The sequence below is a fragment of the Zingiber officinale genome, chromosome 4A (genome assembly GCF_018446385.1).
Source record: "Zingiber officinale cultivar Zhangliang chromosome 4A, Zo_v1.1, whole genome shotgun sequence".
In the NCBI taxonomy this organism is placed as follows: Eukaryota; Viridiplantae; Streptophyta; class Magnoliopsida; order Zingiberales; family Zingiberaceae; genus Zingiber; species Zingiber officinale.
Window position 1 is genome coordinate 136737680 of NC_055992.1, and position 12537 is coordinate 136750216.

The 12537-nt window shown below is 39.8% G+C and overlaps 1 protein-coding gene and 1 non-coding gene across 2 annotated transcripts; one reads left to right on the top strand and one right to left on the bottom strand.

Moving 5' to 3' along the window:
- Positions 1–66: 66 nt before the first annotated feature.
- TRNAA-AGC lies at positions 67–139 on the bottom strand. Its single transcript has one exon. It is a non-coding gene; the product is annotated as a tRNA-Ala (tRNA).
- A 6302-nt stretch (positions 140–6441) lies between these two features.
- LOC121971385 lies at positions 6442–11749 on the top strand. Its single transcript, XM_042522637.1, has 2 exons — positions 6442–6835; positions 10033–11749. The coding sequence occupies exons 1-2, from the start codon at positions 6743–6745 to the stop codon at positions 11197–11199; spliced, it is 1260 nt and encodes a 419-aa protein (XP_042378571.1). The 5' UTR covers positions 6442–6742; the 3' UTR covers positions 11200–11749.
- The last annotated feature ends 788 nt before the right edge of the window (positions 11750–12537 follow it).

The following is a 12537-nucleotide window of genomic DNA, read 5'->3' on the forward strand; positions in this document are numbered from 1 at the left end:
TGCATCAATAGCTAAATTTTGTATCATAATTTTTTTGGCAAATAGTGACGAAAAAAGTAAAAAAAATGGAGATGCGGGGTATCGATCCCCGTACCTCTCGCATGCTAAGCGAGCGCTCTACCATCTGAGCTACATCCCCGTTGCATTACAGATGATATTTTAAGCTTTAGTAAGTAAAATATACGTAATGGGTGTCTTCTCTCTCTTCGCCTTCCAATTTACGTCGGAAACCTTACCATGCCCTTCAAGCTTACCATGGCCGATGCCTTCTCCCTTCCCTCCCGCCCGTTTTATTCTCTTCCGAGCCCTGGCTTCCTCAACTCATCCCTCTTCTCCGCTCGTCTAAGCCCCTCCGCCTCTCCTCTTCCCTTTCCTCGTCGTCGATTTCTCTCAGCAAGAAGCCCCCTTTTCTTCCCCTCGTGACCCGGACCTCACGCTGGGATTTCCAGAAGGGGCTCGACTTGGGAGTCACACCTGTGCTCGAGGAATTAGCCGGAGAAGAAGAGGAGCAGACCGAGAAGCCTGGGACAATCACCCAGGGTTTGGAGGGGTTTGTAGAGAAACCAAAGGAGGACCTTACGCTACTCCACCCGACAAGATCAAGCTCTACAATGTGGACAGCCAGAAGCTCTCCCAGCTCTTCGAGAAGGCTGGCGCCGTTGAGGTCGCCGAGGTACGGAAAAAACTTTCCCTTCTTAGTGTTCGATACACAAATTTGGGTTTTTTTTTCCTTCTTCTTCTTGCGCATTGTTCTCTTTTCCTGCTCTGTATTTGCTTAGGGTTTTGATTGAAGTAATAACATCTGTATTTGCTTAGGTAATTTACAATCGGTTGACTGGCCAGAGTCGTGGCTTTGTATTTGTGACCATGAACACTGCTCAAGAAGCAGAGAAAGCTGTGAAAATGTTTAATAACTATATAAGTTGTCCAACTCAAGTCTAGGCTGTATATATTTTATGGAAGAAAAAAAATCTCACTGTTGTTTTATACTACATGTCAAAGCATGTTTGTCTTGTCCATTGGACCTCGTGGGTCATCCGAGACGGTATGGGACGGGAGTTGCTGTAATGAGGCCGCCGGGTCGAAACTCAGTGGCAGCGGGGGAATAAATCCCCTATCCCTGTATCCCATCCGGTCCGTCCCATACTAGCTCGGGTGCTGCGATTTACCTCCCTCACGATGACCGTGGGTCCGGTCGGTGGGGGCCCTGGGGGCGAGGGCTTCGCCTTTTGCTGCAATGTTTGTCTTGTCCATTGGGTTACAACTACTGGAACTTGGAAAGAGATGTTTGGTTTAGACGAATTGAGTCTGAGATACAGTAAGTGACCAATGCCAATCAAGATTGACAATGAATTAATCAAATTTTCCTCAAAAGAATGTCTAAACCGAGCAACACCAAAAAATAAACAAAAATTTCAAACACAAAATGACAGTAGTCACACTACTATGTCGTATGCAGTGTCTTGCAACAAGACCTCCATTGGAAGGCCAGCAGCAACGCTTTTCACCTTGATCAGTAGAGCTTTATTCTAGTCTGGATTTCAGTACGGCAAAGAGGGCATGACTGAAGACTTGGGCCACAGGTGGAACATGTCTGCATGAAATCAAATTAAACAAGAATAAGAATTAGAGGGGCGCAGTATTGATAATTTAGTGTGTAAATTGCATGAGTGCTGCTACAAGTGTTTACCTGGTGCCCACAGCCGAAGACCATGTCTTTTGGATTAGATAAACAAATTGGACAAATCTGGAAGAAAAAAAGTGTAATGTATATGATAAGGTACATAATAGTAGGGTCTGGTCAAAGGGATGTGGTAGTCAGAAGTCAAGGGACGTGGTAGTCGGAAGTCAAGGAGGTGGGACAGCAGGGGGGCCACTCGGGGCCGTCTCGGGTCTGAAGGTAGAAAGGAATCTCCCGATCAGGAAACCAGGATCGTGGCAAGAAGAGCGGTCAGGATCAAATCCGACCTGGCTTTACCGATCAAGGATGGTCAGGTTGACCCATGTGAGAAAACTTATCCCTCTCAGTAGGGTTGGAACCATAAAAGCCGGCAGAAGGGGTCCGACCAGTGTGTTCATCAGCACTCAACAGACCGACCATCCCTGTCGGTGGGGTTGGAACCATAAAAGCCGACAGAAGGGGCCCGACCAATCTGTTCATCAGCACTCAACAGACCGACCAGGGTTGTTTCAATCATATCCGGATAGGATAGAAGGCACTACAAGACAATAGGTCAAGAAATTGTAACTACCTATCAGAGAATATTTGTTGTATGTCAAGGAATATTCCAGTGGTTGGGATTAACTGCCAGTAGAACCTTCCTCCAGTCTATAGGAGAAAGCCACGTGTCCTCCACCACTCAACAATTCCTGACACCCGACATCCTCTGACAAGGGTCAGTCTCCAGAAGGTACGTATTGTCATATTAAAAGGGGCGTCCTCTTCTTTGCGCAGGTACGCTCACTCACACACTTGCCTACTTTTCTTCTTTCTTCGTACACTATTTTTCTGGGAAAAAAGTATCTGACTTGAGCGTCGGAGGACCTGCTCCGGGGATTTTTTTCCCTGGTTCTTGGTCTCTAACGTTCCGTGTGTTTGTCTGAGTGTGTGCAGAGATCTGATACCACCAGTGCAGGCTTAGCTGTTCTTCCGGGTCACGTGGGGGTCTGTTCTTTGAAGCCCGTGCGACCACAACGTCATAGTTTCCTCCCCGTCAACACTAACGACATTTCATTCGACTTTTGTCTGACTCAGACTCCGGACAGGAACAGTATATATGTGAAGAAATTTATCAAAAAGCTAATATTCGATGAATTTTGATAGTTGAGAACTTGCGCCTTGTTTACTTGGACAGGAGAGAAATAGCATCAAGAAGTAAAGGAGACAAGAGAATGTGGAGGGGAAAATTGCAGACACGCCAAAGTGTTAAATACCAATATTGTGTATCGAAAGTAATACCTCAATTTCGAAGGCCGATGTTGGTGCAGTTCGTGCACTAGTTTCTGCTCTATAACCAGAATAGGGTGATGAACTCTGATGGAAATTCGATGACTTGAAGCTATCATCTCCAAAAGAAGATTTGCTTTGACTTCCAGTGGGGGGAAGAAGAGGTGCCCTTCGAGGAGACTTCCCTGTTCGACAACTGCTTGTTCATGGCAGATACGCGCCAAAGAAGAACATAAATTATTACAATTCAATTACATGAGGAAAATCCAGAAGCTAGAGAAACCTTACCCCAATATCCCCATGTCTATAGTCGCTTTATATTGAGAAGGTATCTCCATTAATGCTGCGAGAGAAAATGGCGCTTCTTTTCTTGCTAGAGGTATCAGGTATATTCTTTGCCATTATCTCAGTAAATTGACAAACTGCCGGATAATGAAACTCAATTAAGAGTTATTTCGCAGAGAAACTGGACTTGTGCATGCTTACTTGAATTCAACTCTACTGGTCTTTTTACCTGGAAATTGTCATAGGAACGGGCTGGTATGTTATCGTCAAATTCTTTCATCATGTCCCAAGGACCGTCTCCAACTCCAACTAAGAGTATTGACGATGGAAATTCACTGCAATCGTATGAAAAATGTTAATGCTTTAATTCAAAGAATAGAGCACCCAGTTTTCTCAAAAACCACCTGAGGATTGTTGTATCTAATAGTATGCATATTCGAAGATGGAAATGATACAGTGTTTAGTATTTGATATAACAAGGAGCATAAACAAACCTTGCTCGGACAATAGCATCTATAGTTTTCTGCTCTTGAGAACCAAAGTGACCAAATTGGGTATCTACATTCCTTGTAACCTGCACGATCCAACCTTTTAGAGACTGAAATATTTTCAAATAAATCATATCAATAGGTCGTTCCACTCTACCAAAAATTTGTTATTGTACTAATCAAGCACCGTGAAGAAAGCATTCTCTCCAATAGACATAGACGCACAGACACTAACTATAGCATGTTCATTTCTTATACTTTAAGGTTTAGGTTACAGAACAAAGAAAATTAGGGAAATATATACCTGTCCATAAGCAATTATCAATAAAACATGGTCATCATATCTGAAAGTTAGTGAGATGAATACTAGGGATATGACATTCCCGTTGATCTCCTGTGGACTTCGCTCCGACCTACAACACAATTGACGTTAGTGCTGAGCCAGGGAAGGGGTCTCCGGCGATGGTCCTCCGATGTTCAAGTCAATCTTCGACGAAGAAGAAGAAGAAGTAGTAAGCGAAGCAACAAGAAGACTATAGCGCAACGGTAAAATATTACATACCTCCACTGATACTTGGACCCCTCTTTATATAGAGCTTTAGTAGCGCGCGTGCACGCTTCCCAAGACGATCACACATTTCAAAACTTTCTCTGAAAAGACTTATTAGTAAAGTGTCCCTGACACAATACCTTAGCAGACCGAGCATATCTCTGAAGTGACAGTGGAAAATTTCACCATACAATCCCCTGTCTGACCACGCCGCCTGTTAGCGACACTAGCTCCCAAAAGGATGTCGAAAGATAGGATAGTCGTTCGGTCTGAATTCCAACGTCCGTGTGTTGTCTGTTGCTAGGTCGAGCGAGATAGTCGCTCAATCGGAATTCCACTGTTCGCATGTTCTGTTACTGGGCCGAGCGGATCTCCACTGCCTGCATGCTCGGCTGATGTCAAATTTGCTACTAGACCGAGCGGAGGAGTCGCTAGGCCCGGTTTCTGCATACTGCTCTCTTTGTCGTCCTCCTATTTGAACGTCGGGTGCTCGGCTCATGGCCGAGTCAAAGGTGATATCGGATTGGGCCTTTCTCTTCCCGATCAAGACATGCTCGTCCGATCGGCAAATGACTTCTAAGTGTTGACCACCTTGACTTTAACCTCCACGTGATAACCATCCTTCGAGGGATGGGGCCCTCCTCATCACCGCATCAGCTATCAATATAATTTTATATATATATATATATATATATATATATATATATATATATATATATATATATATATATATATATAATTAGATCTTTTTCTTAATTTATCTATCAAGTAAATTAAAGTATAACTTGTACGCTTGTTCCTCTAAATATTTAACCATTATATTACATCAATAGCTATTAATAAAATTAACATATATAGTTGTTATAATTATAGGGTTGAAATTATTTTGATTAAATTAAAGTGATATAATAATAATAATAATAATAATAATAATAATAATAATAATAATAATAATGTAGTATTTTTAAATAAAATGAATTTAAATTTTTTAAGTCCATTTATTTTAATATATTATATTAATTATAATAAAAGTTATTATATATTATAATAATTATAATCGTAACTATTATAATAATATCTTAAAATAAATAAATATTTTTTTAAAAAAAAAATATGATGATAATTATTTTTTATGAATGTTTGGTAATTTTAAACAACAATTTTGATGAAAATAATTAAAAACTCATGTTCAATGCACCTTCATTTGATTTAATCACTCACATGGCAACATCTAATGACTTTAAGATAAAACTATTGATAATATACGCGCGGCTTCATATTTTGAGTTTAGTCTTCCTCCACAATATCCATGGCAGGTTGACTTGGGCATTGCCTTGATTAGGAAGCAATTAATTAACATAAATCCTGAAGTCTCTCTCTAGATATATTTTTCAAAAGTACACGTGTAAAAAAATAGGTTAATTATCTACTTAATCAACTTACCCTTTCCCAACTTAAACTCATCGATTCTACATTAATTTGGTTTAAGTTAAATGTTTGTTTAATTAACTATAATTATATATATTTAAATATAAATCATGAATATTTGAGATTAGATATGTTATTGTTATAAGTGAATATTTAAATGAGTTCTAGTAATAAATATCTAAACAGATATATGTTGCAATAAAAATTAAAAATGTAATCACTCGGTTCCTTTACCAAATAATTTTTAAAAATATAAAGTTTAAGTCGGCTTGATTCGTTTACAATCGTTGGTAGTCCCCAGTTAAAACACGGTTAAAACCGAGATTAGTCGTTAATTACTAACTCCTATCCGCGCGGGCCTGTTCACTCACCAGCTCACTCCAACCGACTGTCGTCCAATCAGTTCAGTGGTCCCCATAGTAGGCCCCACACTCCCTGCGCACACGAGCGGCGCTAGCTACGACGATAACAGCGTCCAATAAAAAAAAATTATTATTACGATTTGAGGCAACGACGCACACGTGACGCGAGCCTAGGAAAGTACCGAAACACCTTTGATCTTCTCCTCCATTTACTTTCGTCCTCTCTGTCATATCGGCCATCAAATTTGACGATTCTGGAATTCCAACGGCGAAGATTCGCTTGTGATGGTGCCGTAGAGATGGAGGTAAACTGGTAATTTTGGAGCACTTGAGGACGACGTTTGATGGCGTGTTTAACCTTCTCGCCTTGAAGCTTTTTCCCGTGGAAGTTTAATGAGATTCGCCTTCGAATGCTTCTCGTCTCTTCTCTTTTTCTCCAGCCCTCTTTCTCCACCTCGGCGTCGCTGTCTCCTCCTCCCTCCCTCTCCGATCTCCTTCGGTGACGAGATCCGACTCGTTTCTCTTGGAGTTTCATCGATTCCTATTGGGGAATTGTCCCGATGCGTTTGTGAATCGTCGCTCTTCGACAGGATTTGAGTTGTTCGTGCAGAAATCGGTCCGCGACCGGGGGAATTTTTTTATCGGGGCGCTGTCTTTCTTCCGGATTTAGGAAGCGGAGGAGATGAGGGGCGTCAATAATAGCGTGGAGACTGTGAATGCGGCGGCGGCGGCGGTTGTCGCTGCTGAGAGCCGTGTCCAGCAAGTGACCGTTCCGGTTGGTTTCTGCGTTCTCTTTGCTATTTTTCTCCCCTATTTCGTTCTATGACTTTGATATGGTTATTGATGTTGGGTTTCCTTTGTAGTTTCGTCGGGTTAGAACTTAGATCTGTAATGGTTACAGTAGTTTTGACTTTTTAGATATTTCCTAGGGCACACAGGAGATCTGGGCAATGGTTCTGTTGCCATGAGTTTTTTTGAATTTATTCTGTTTAATTTTATATTTTCTCAAGTAGTTAATGACTTCAAATCAGGCGAGCTACAAGAAGGCAATCGTGTGAAGATTTTATTTAAACTATGTGAATTTCTTGTGGGTGTTTAGTTAGTACTGTTTAATCATGATAAGCTTTTGGAACTACCTAGCAGTTCAAAGCAAAGTGAACCCAAGTTGAGCTTTGCATATTCTTTCTCTCTGTGTGTTACATCCCTCATTCATCATTTTTACACAAATTATGAGTTCGATATGTGCTTTGAATATCTGAATTGGGCTTATCTGTTTCTTGCACAGTAGTTAAACTGGAAATAAAGAGTGAGCGCTTGAGGATGTCTTGGATCATCATGTGCCTCCTAGACTAAAAAAGAAAAGTTAATATAAATTATGGTATTATTTGTTGTACTTTATGGATATTGAGAATTGGACTGTCAAGAAACAATTCGTTCCAAAATATTATCGGATGGAAGTGGTAAAATAGATGTTTGACGTTATGATATATATATATATATATATAGTCCTAAGCAATTAGTACCTCTGGTTGATGATAAAATGAAGAAAAGCAGTTTGAAGATGAAAGTGGCAAATGGATGCTTGAGGTTATTAAAAAGATGAATAAAATAATTTTTAGTCTTAACAATTAGTATCTCCAGTGGATGATAAAATGAAGAAATTAAAGCAGTCTGAAGAGGGAAGTGGTAAAATAGATGCTTGAAATTATCTAAAAAATAACATAAAAGAATATTATTGCTCAAAAGCAACTAGTATCTCCAGTGGATGATAGTGAAGAAAATAGATTGACATGATATGAAAATGTTCAAAGGTGACCAATAAATTCTCCAATTTGACGAATTCAATTAATATTAGAGTTAAGGATGCAAAGGTGGAGGAAAACCATATAAGACTTTAGGTATTGTAATAAAAAAATGAGTTGGTTGATTTGACCATCACTAGTGGCATAAGTTTAGATAGTTTTATAATTAATCCATGCAACTGACCTCAAAATATTTAGTATTAACATGACTTGGATGATATATAGTTAAATAGCATTCATAATAGTAAACCTTAAAAAGAACTTTCTCCTTTTTCTTATTAGCTTATTAGTTTCCATGGAACATGATATATGGTCTTAACTTGGTTAAGGTTTGATAAACCTGGATTGAAGCTTTACAGAGATGTTTTTGTAAACAAATTAGACTACTTTGGTAACAAGAATGTAGAGTCATAAGCATTCTTAAGTTGCAATAAGCATTCTGGGAGTTTGAAATAGATATGTTGAACATGATGCTGTCTGATATGTCATTTTAGGTCATCAGATCAACTTCATGGCATAGTCAAAATATTCTCAATGATTATGGGCTGCATTATAATCATTTTTTTCTTAAGGATTTGGCTGTATTATTTCTTGAGGTGTTGGATTTACTTAGGCAGGACACATGCATAGATATTAGAAATTGTAATCAAATTGATAGTGATTAGTGGCTGCCAAGCAGTAAAATTTAAATGATTATTATTTTTAAAAATTAACAAGAGTATGTGATTGCAGTGGTGATACACTTTCTGAAGACCTAGTTAGGGCTAATATGTTTGATTAGTAATGGAGCAATCATTCTGCAATTCTAATTCAGATTTTGAAATCATGTGAACTTTAAAGAAATAGTCCAGATCACAACATTAAAGACAAAATAGATAGGAGAAAATAAAATAGATTGTTGTTATTTATTCCAGGCCTAATATTTTTTTTTCCTCCCACCTACTTGACTATCATGTACCTTTTTTCTTCCTTTCCAGTGGCAGCTTCAGCTTCAGTCAATTCCATCAAACATAAGTTTCACTACCACAGTTTTATATAGCCTAGTTAAACATCTGTTTCCTATTTTAAGTTCACTCAAACCCTCTTAGTTGCAATTGTTCTATTTGCTCACTTCTAGTGGTATCAAGGGTCATTCCAAGTAAAGCAGTTTTGTTTTCATTGCCTATTGGTTTGTAGGTTTGACATTCAGTGGACAATTATTTCAAGGATTTCTGAAAGGAGTAGACACAAAATATGCCTCTATAGTAGCACAATTTAGTGTTCTTTTAATTATCTTGCTTTGTAACAATTAAGGTAACTCTGCACAATGCTATATCACTAGTGAATGAGTATTAGTGAGTATTAATGCATAGATATATTATGCCTGCTATTTTAGGTCAAATTATTTGTGATTTCTGTAAACATGATGAATTTTATGGGTAGTAAACCTTGTTGCTTCACACAAACATATTGAGATATGCTGTTCAGTTTCCTACTAGTTCAATAATTATTGTTTGAGCTTCAAGAGCAATTAATATTTGATTATCGACTGACAATTGACATTATTGTTTAGTTTTTGTCTATCCAACTTAAATGAATAAAATATGCAGTTACTTGCAATTTTAAGCAAACTCGAATTTGACCCAAAACTATAAGTATAAAATATGCAACTAAAGGATGCTGGTTCCTGGGCTGCCCGCTGCGAGCGCTTCCCAATTTACCCTGGTGGCCGGTGGGAAACTTCCGTAGGGCCGGGCCGGTCACCCCAGGCTCGACGTTACCCAGCCTGGTTAATAAGAAGGAGGTACCCAAACTCAACTTAAAAGGGTTGATATCCACCGATTCCCAGTTATCACCTTATTGGTTCCCATTACTATCCCTATTTTCCACCATGGGAATTCCTCGAATAAATTACTCGGACACCATTTCTACAGGCATTACACAACCTACATTCTTTGAGCAATGAAAGAGGGAACCTCGTGCTCAAGCATCCGACTAGCAACACAAAGTTTTTGCATTATCTGTTAACTTTTTTTGTCCAAGTAAAAATGATTATACCTATTTACAACAAGCGAGTTTTGTTTGTTATTTGCATGCAAAATTCATGAGTTTCCTGCTGTTTGCTAATAGTGGCTCATAAGATCTCTACATTCACAGCTGATTTCTGTTTTTTTTTTCCTTTCAATTCCAGAGAAGAAGATGGACTGCCTGGCTCAGTGTGTATTGGTGTTTTGGATCACATAGAAATGAGAAGCGCATCAGTCATGCTGCGCTTGTCCCTGAACCTGCATTTCCTCGGTCTGACACTCCTGCAATTGAGAACCTAAATCATCCACCTGAAGTGAGGCTTCCATTTATTGCACCACCTTCTTCTCCAGCTTCCTTTCTACCGTCAGGAACTCCCTCTGCCATGCAATCACCTGCAGCTCCTATCTCTTTCTCCGCGCTCTCAACAAGAACCTACTCTCCAAGTGGTCCAACTTCCATCTTTGCCATTGGGCCTTATGCAAACGAGACACAATTGGTGTCACCCCCCGTCTTTTCCACTTTCACGACTGAACCTTCCACGGCTCCCTTTACACCCCCACCAGAGCCTTTGCATCTGACCACCCCTTCTTCGCCTGAGGTACCATTTGCCAAATTGCTGACTTCTTCATTTGATGCAAATTGCAACAAAACTAAGTCCTATGAGTTCCCAACCTATCAACTTTACCCTGGAAGCCCAATAGGTCGCCTTATATCACCGAGTTCAGTATGTTCTGGTCCTTCTTCACCTTTCCCTGATCCTGATCACCACTCAGCTGACATCTCTTTCCAATCATTCCCTATTGGTGAACCACCGAAAGTCTTGAGTTCTGAAGTGGATGCTGCAAGAAAGCTTATACCTAGACACACTCGAATTGGCGGATCACTTTTGGATGGTCATATATCAGCAGCTGAACCAGTAGTGGAATCTGCTGTTATGCCTAAGAACAACGAACACACAATGGATCATAGAGTCTCATTTGATTTGACCGCTGAAGAGTTCACTCGCTGTTTAGAAAAGAAGGTAGCAATCTCTAGTGAAGGGACTTCTGAAACCTTTACTGCAAGAACTGATGGAGCTCTACCAATTAATGAAGGAGATAACAATAGGAGAATCGGCATTGATGACACCTACCATGACTTGCCCGAAAAAGTGCAATCTTCTCTCAATCTACCACCATCTAAAGAATTCAAATTTGACAACTCAGAGGGGGTTTCAGAAGCACCTAATGTTGGTTCTGATTGGTGGGCCAACGAGAAGGTTGTCGGTGCAACATCTGAGCATCGGAAGAGTTGGGCTTTTATGCCAATGATACAGCCAGGGGTGAGCTGATTCTCCATTTTACTTGTATTTTATGTAAATCCAAGGGAGGAGCTTTTGGCATCGATAGAAATGTCAGAATCAAAAGCATATGTGAATATTTTTTCTTAGATACACAACGAAGCACACTAGTAGTGTTTGACTGCCAGATTTAATACAGGAGATCATCAGCATTGCACCCGACAGGCAATAAAGAGAAGATCTTGATGCCTCTTTACATGAACAACTGTGATACATTAATAGTTTTCTTTGCTGATTAAATAATCAGGAAACAAGTGTTGTTTATAACATATCTTTGTTCTAGAAACACAGGTTCTGCTTCAGAACTCACTCCTCTAGGAACTTCACTACCCTGCTTCTGATCTTGATGTATCTCCAGCCTGCTACTTGTTTGACTGCTGATGTTTTCCTATCCTTCAGGTACATCGTCTCTTTGCAGGTAATGAGGTCTAGGTGTATCTTCTTCGACTGTTTTTCGGTTGGCTTTTCTGTATAGAGTGCTTCTTTGTAAATGTTCAAACTGGCTTGATTGAATTTGTAACTAAAATTGAAATTGATCTCAGTTGTGATTCAATCTAAGTTGGATTAGACGTCTCTGAAGGAGAGCCTTATCATAAACATGCACTTATCATAGAGCTGCCATAGGATTGTAGTTTGGTCAATAAATTTTTAGATATTCTTATTGTGAATTCATGAGCAAGTATCGAATCTGGACAACAATTTTTTTTTAAACATGTATTTATATTTTATATATATTTTTTAAAACAATTAAATTGAGTCAATAAAAGGGATATTTGGTGTAATGGTAAAACTGTTATTGTATAATTTAGATACCGTGGAAACCATCTCTTTTAATGCCGTATAAGGCGCAACGTAAAGTAAAGTTGCGTATGTAGTTCAATCCTTGAGTTTTATATATCAGGAGCAAAAATAGAATTTGACCTCTTCTGCAGGCCAAAAAAACATATAATTATAAAAAGAACAGTTCATTCCCGTTTTGGTCACAGCGGCGTCATCTTCCACCAACCGTCATCCATCTCGCGCGCAAGGTCCGCAGCCATTCTCACCACCTCGGCGCTATCGCGGAGGTAGACCTCAACGAGTGCGAGCCATTGGACATGCTCGGCTGCTCCAGATCCGAATCCCCCACCTGGATTGATACTTCTTCGGCCCTCCGCGCCGCATCCACTGGGTTCTAGAAATGGAAGACCACCGGGAAAGGCCATCCACCCCATTCGCACGGCCGGCCGCCTAGTCGAAATGGATGAGGCGTGATTGCCCAGGCTGGTATTTCAGTCTTACATTTCGATTAGGGATCACGGGGTAGCAGCATCATCTCGTTCTTTCGCC

What these genes read in the sequence shown, in the direction of transcription:
- LOC121971385 (XM_042522637.1), top strand. Translation starts at nt 6,743, where the DNA reads ATGAGGGGCGTCAATAATAGCGTGGAGACTGTGAATGCGGCGGCGGCG. An exon ending in TCCAGCAAGTGACCGTTCCG is followed by an intron (nt 6,836 to 10,032) that starts GTTGGTTTCTGC and finishes TTTCAATTCCAG; the next exon opens with AGAAGAAGATGGACTGCCTG.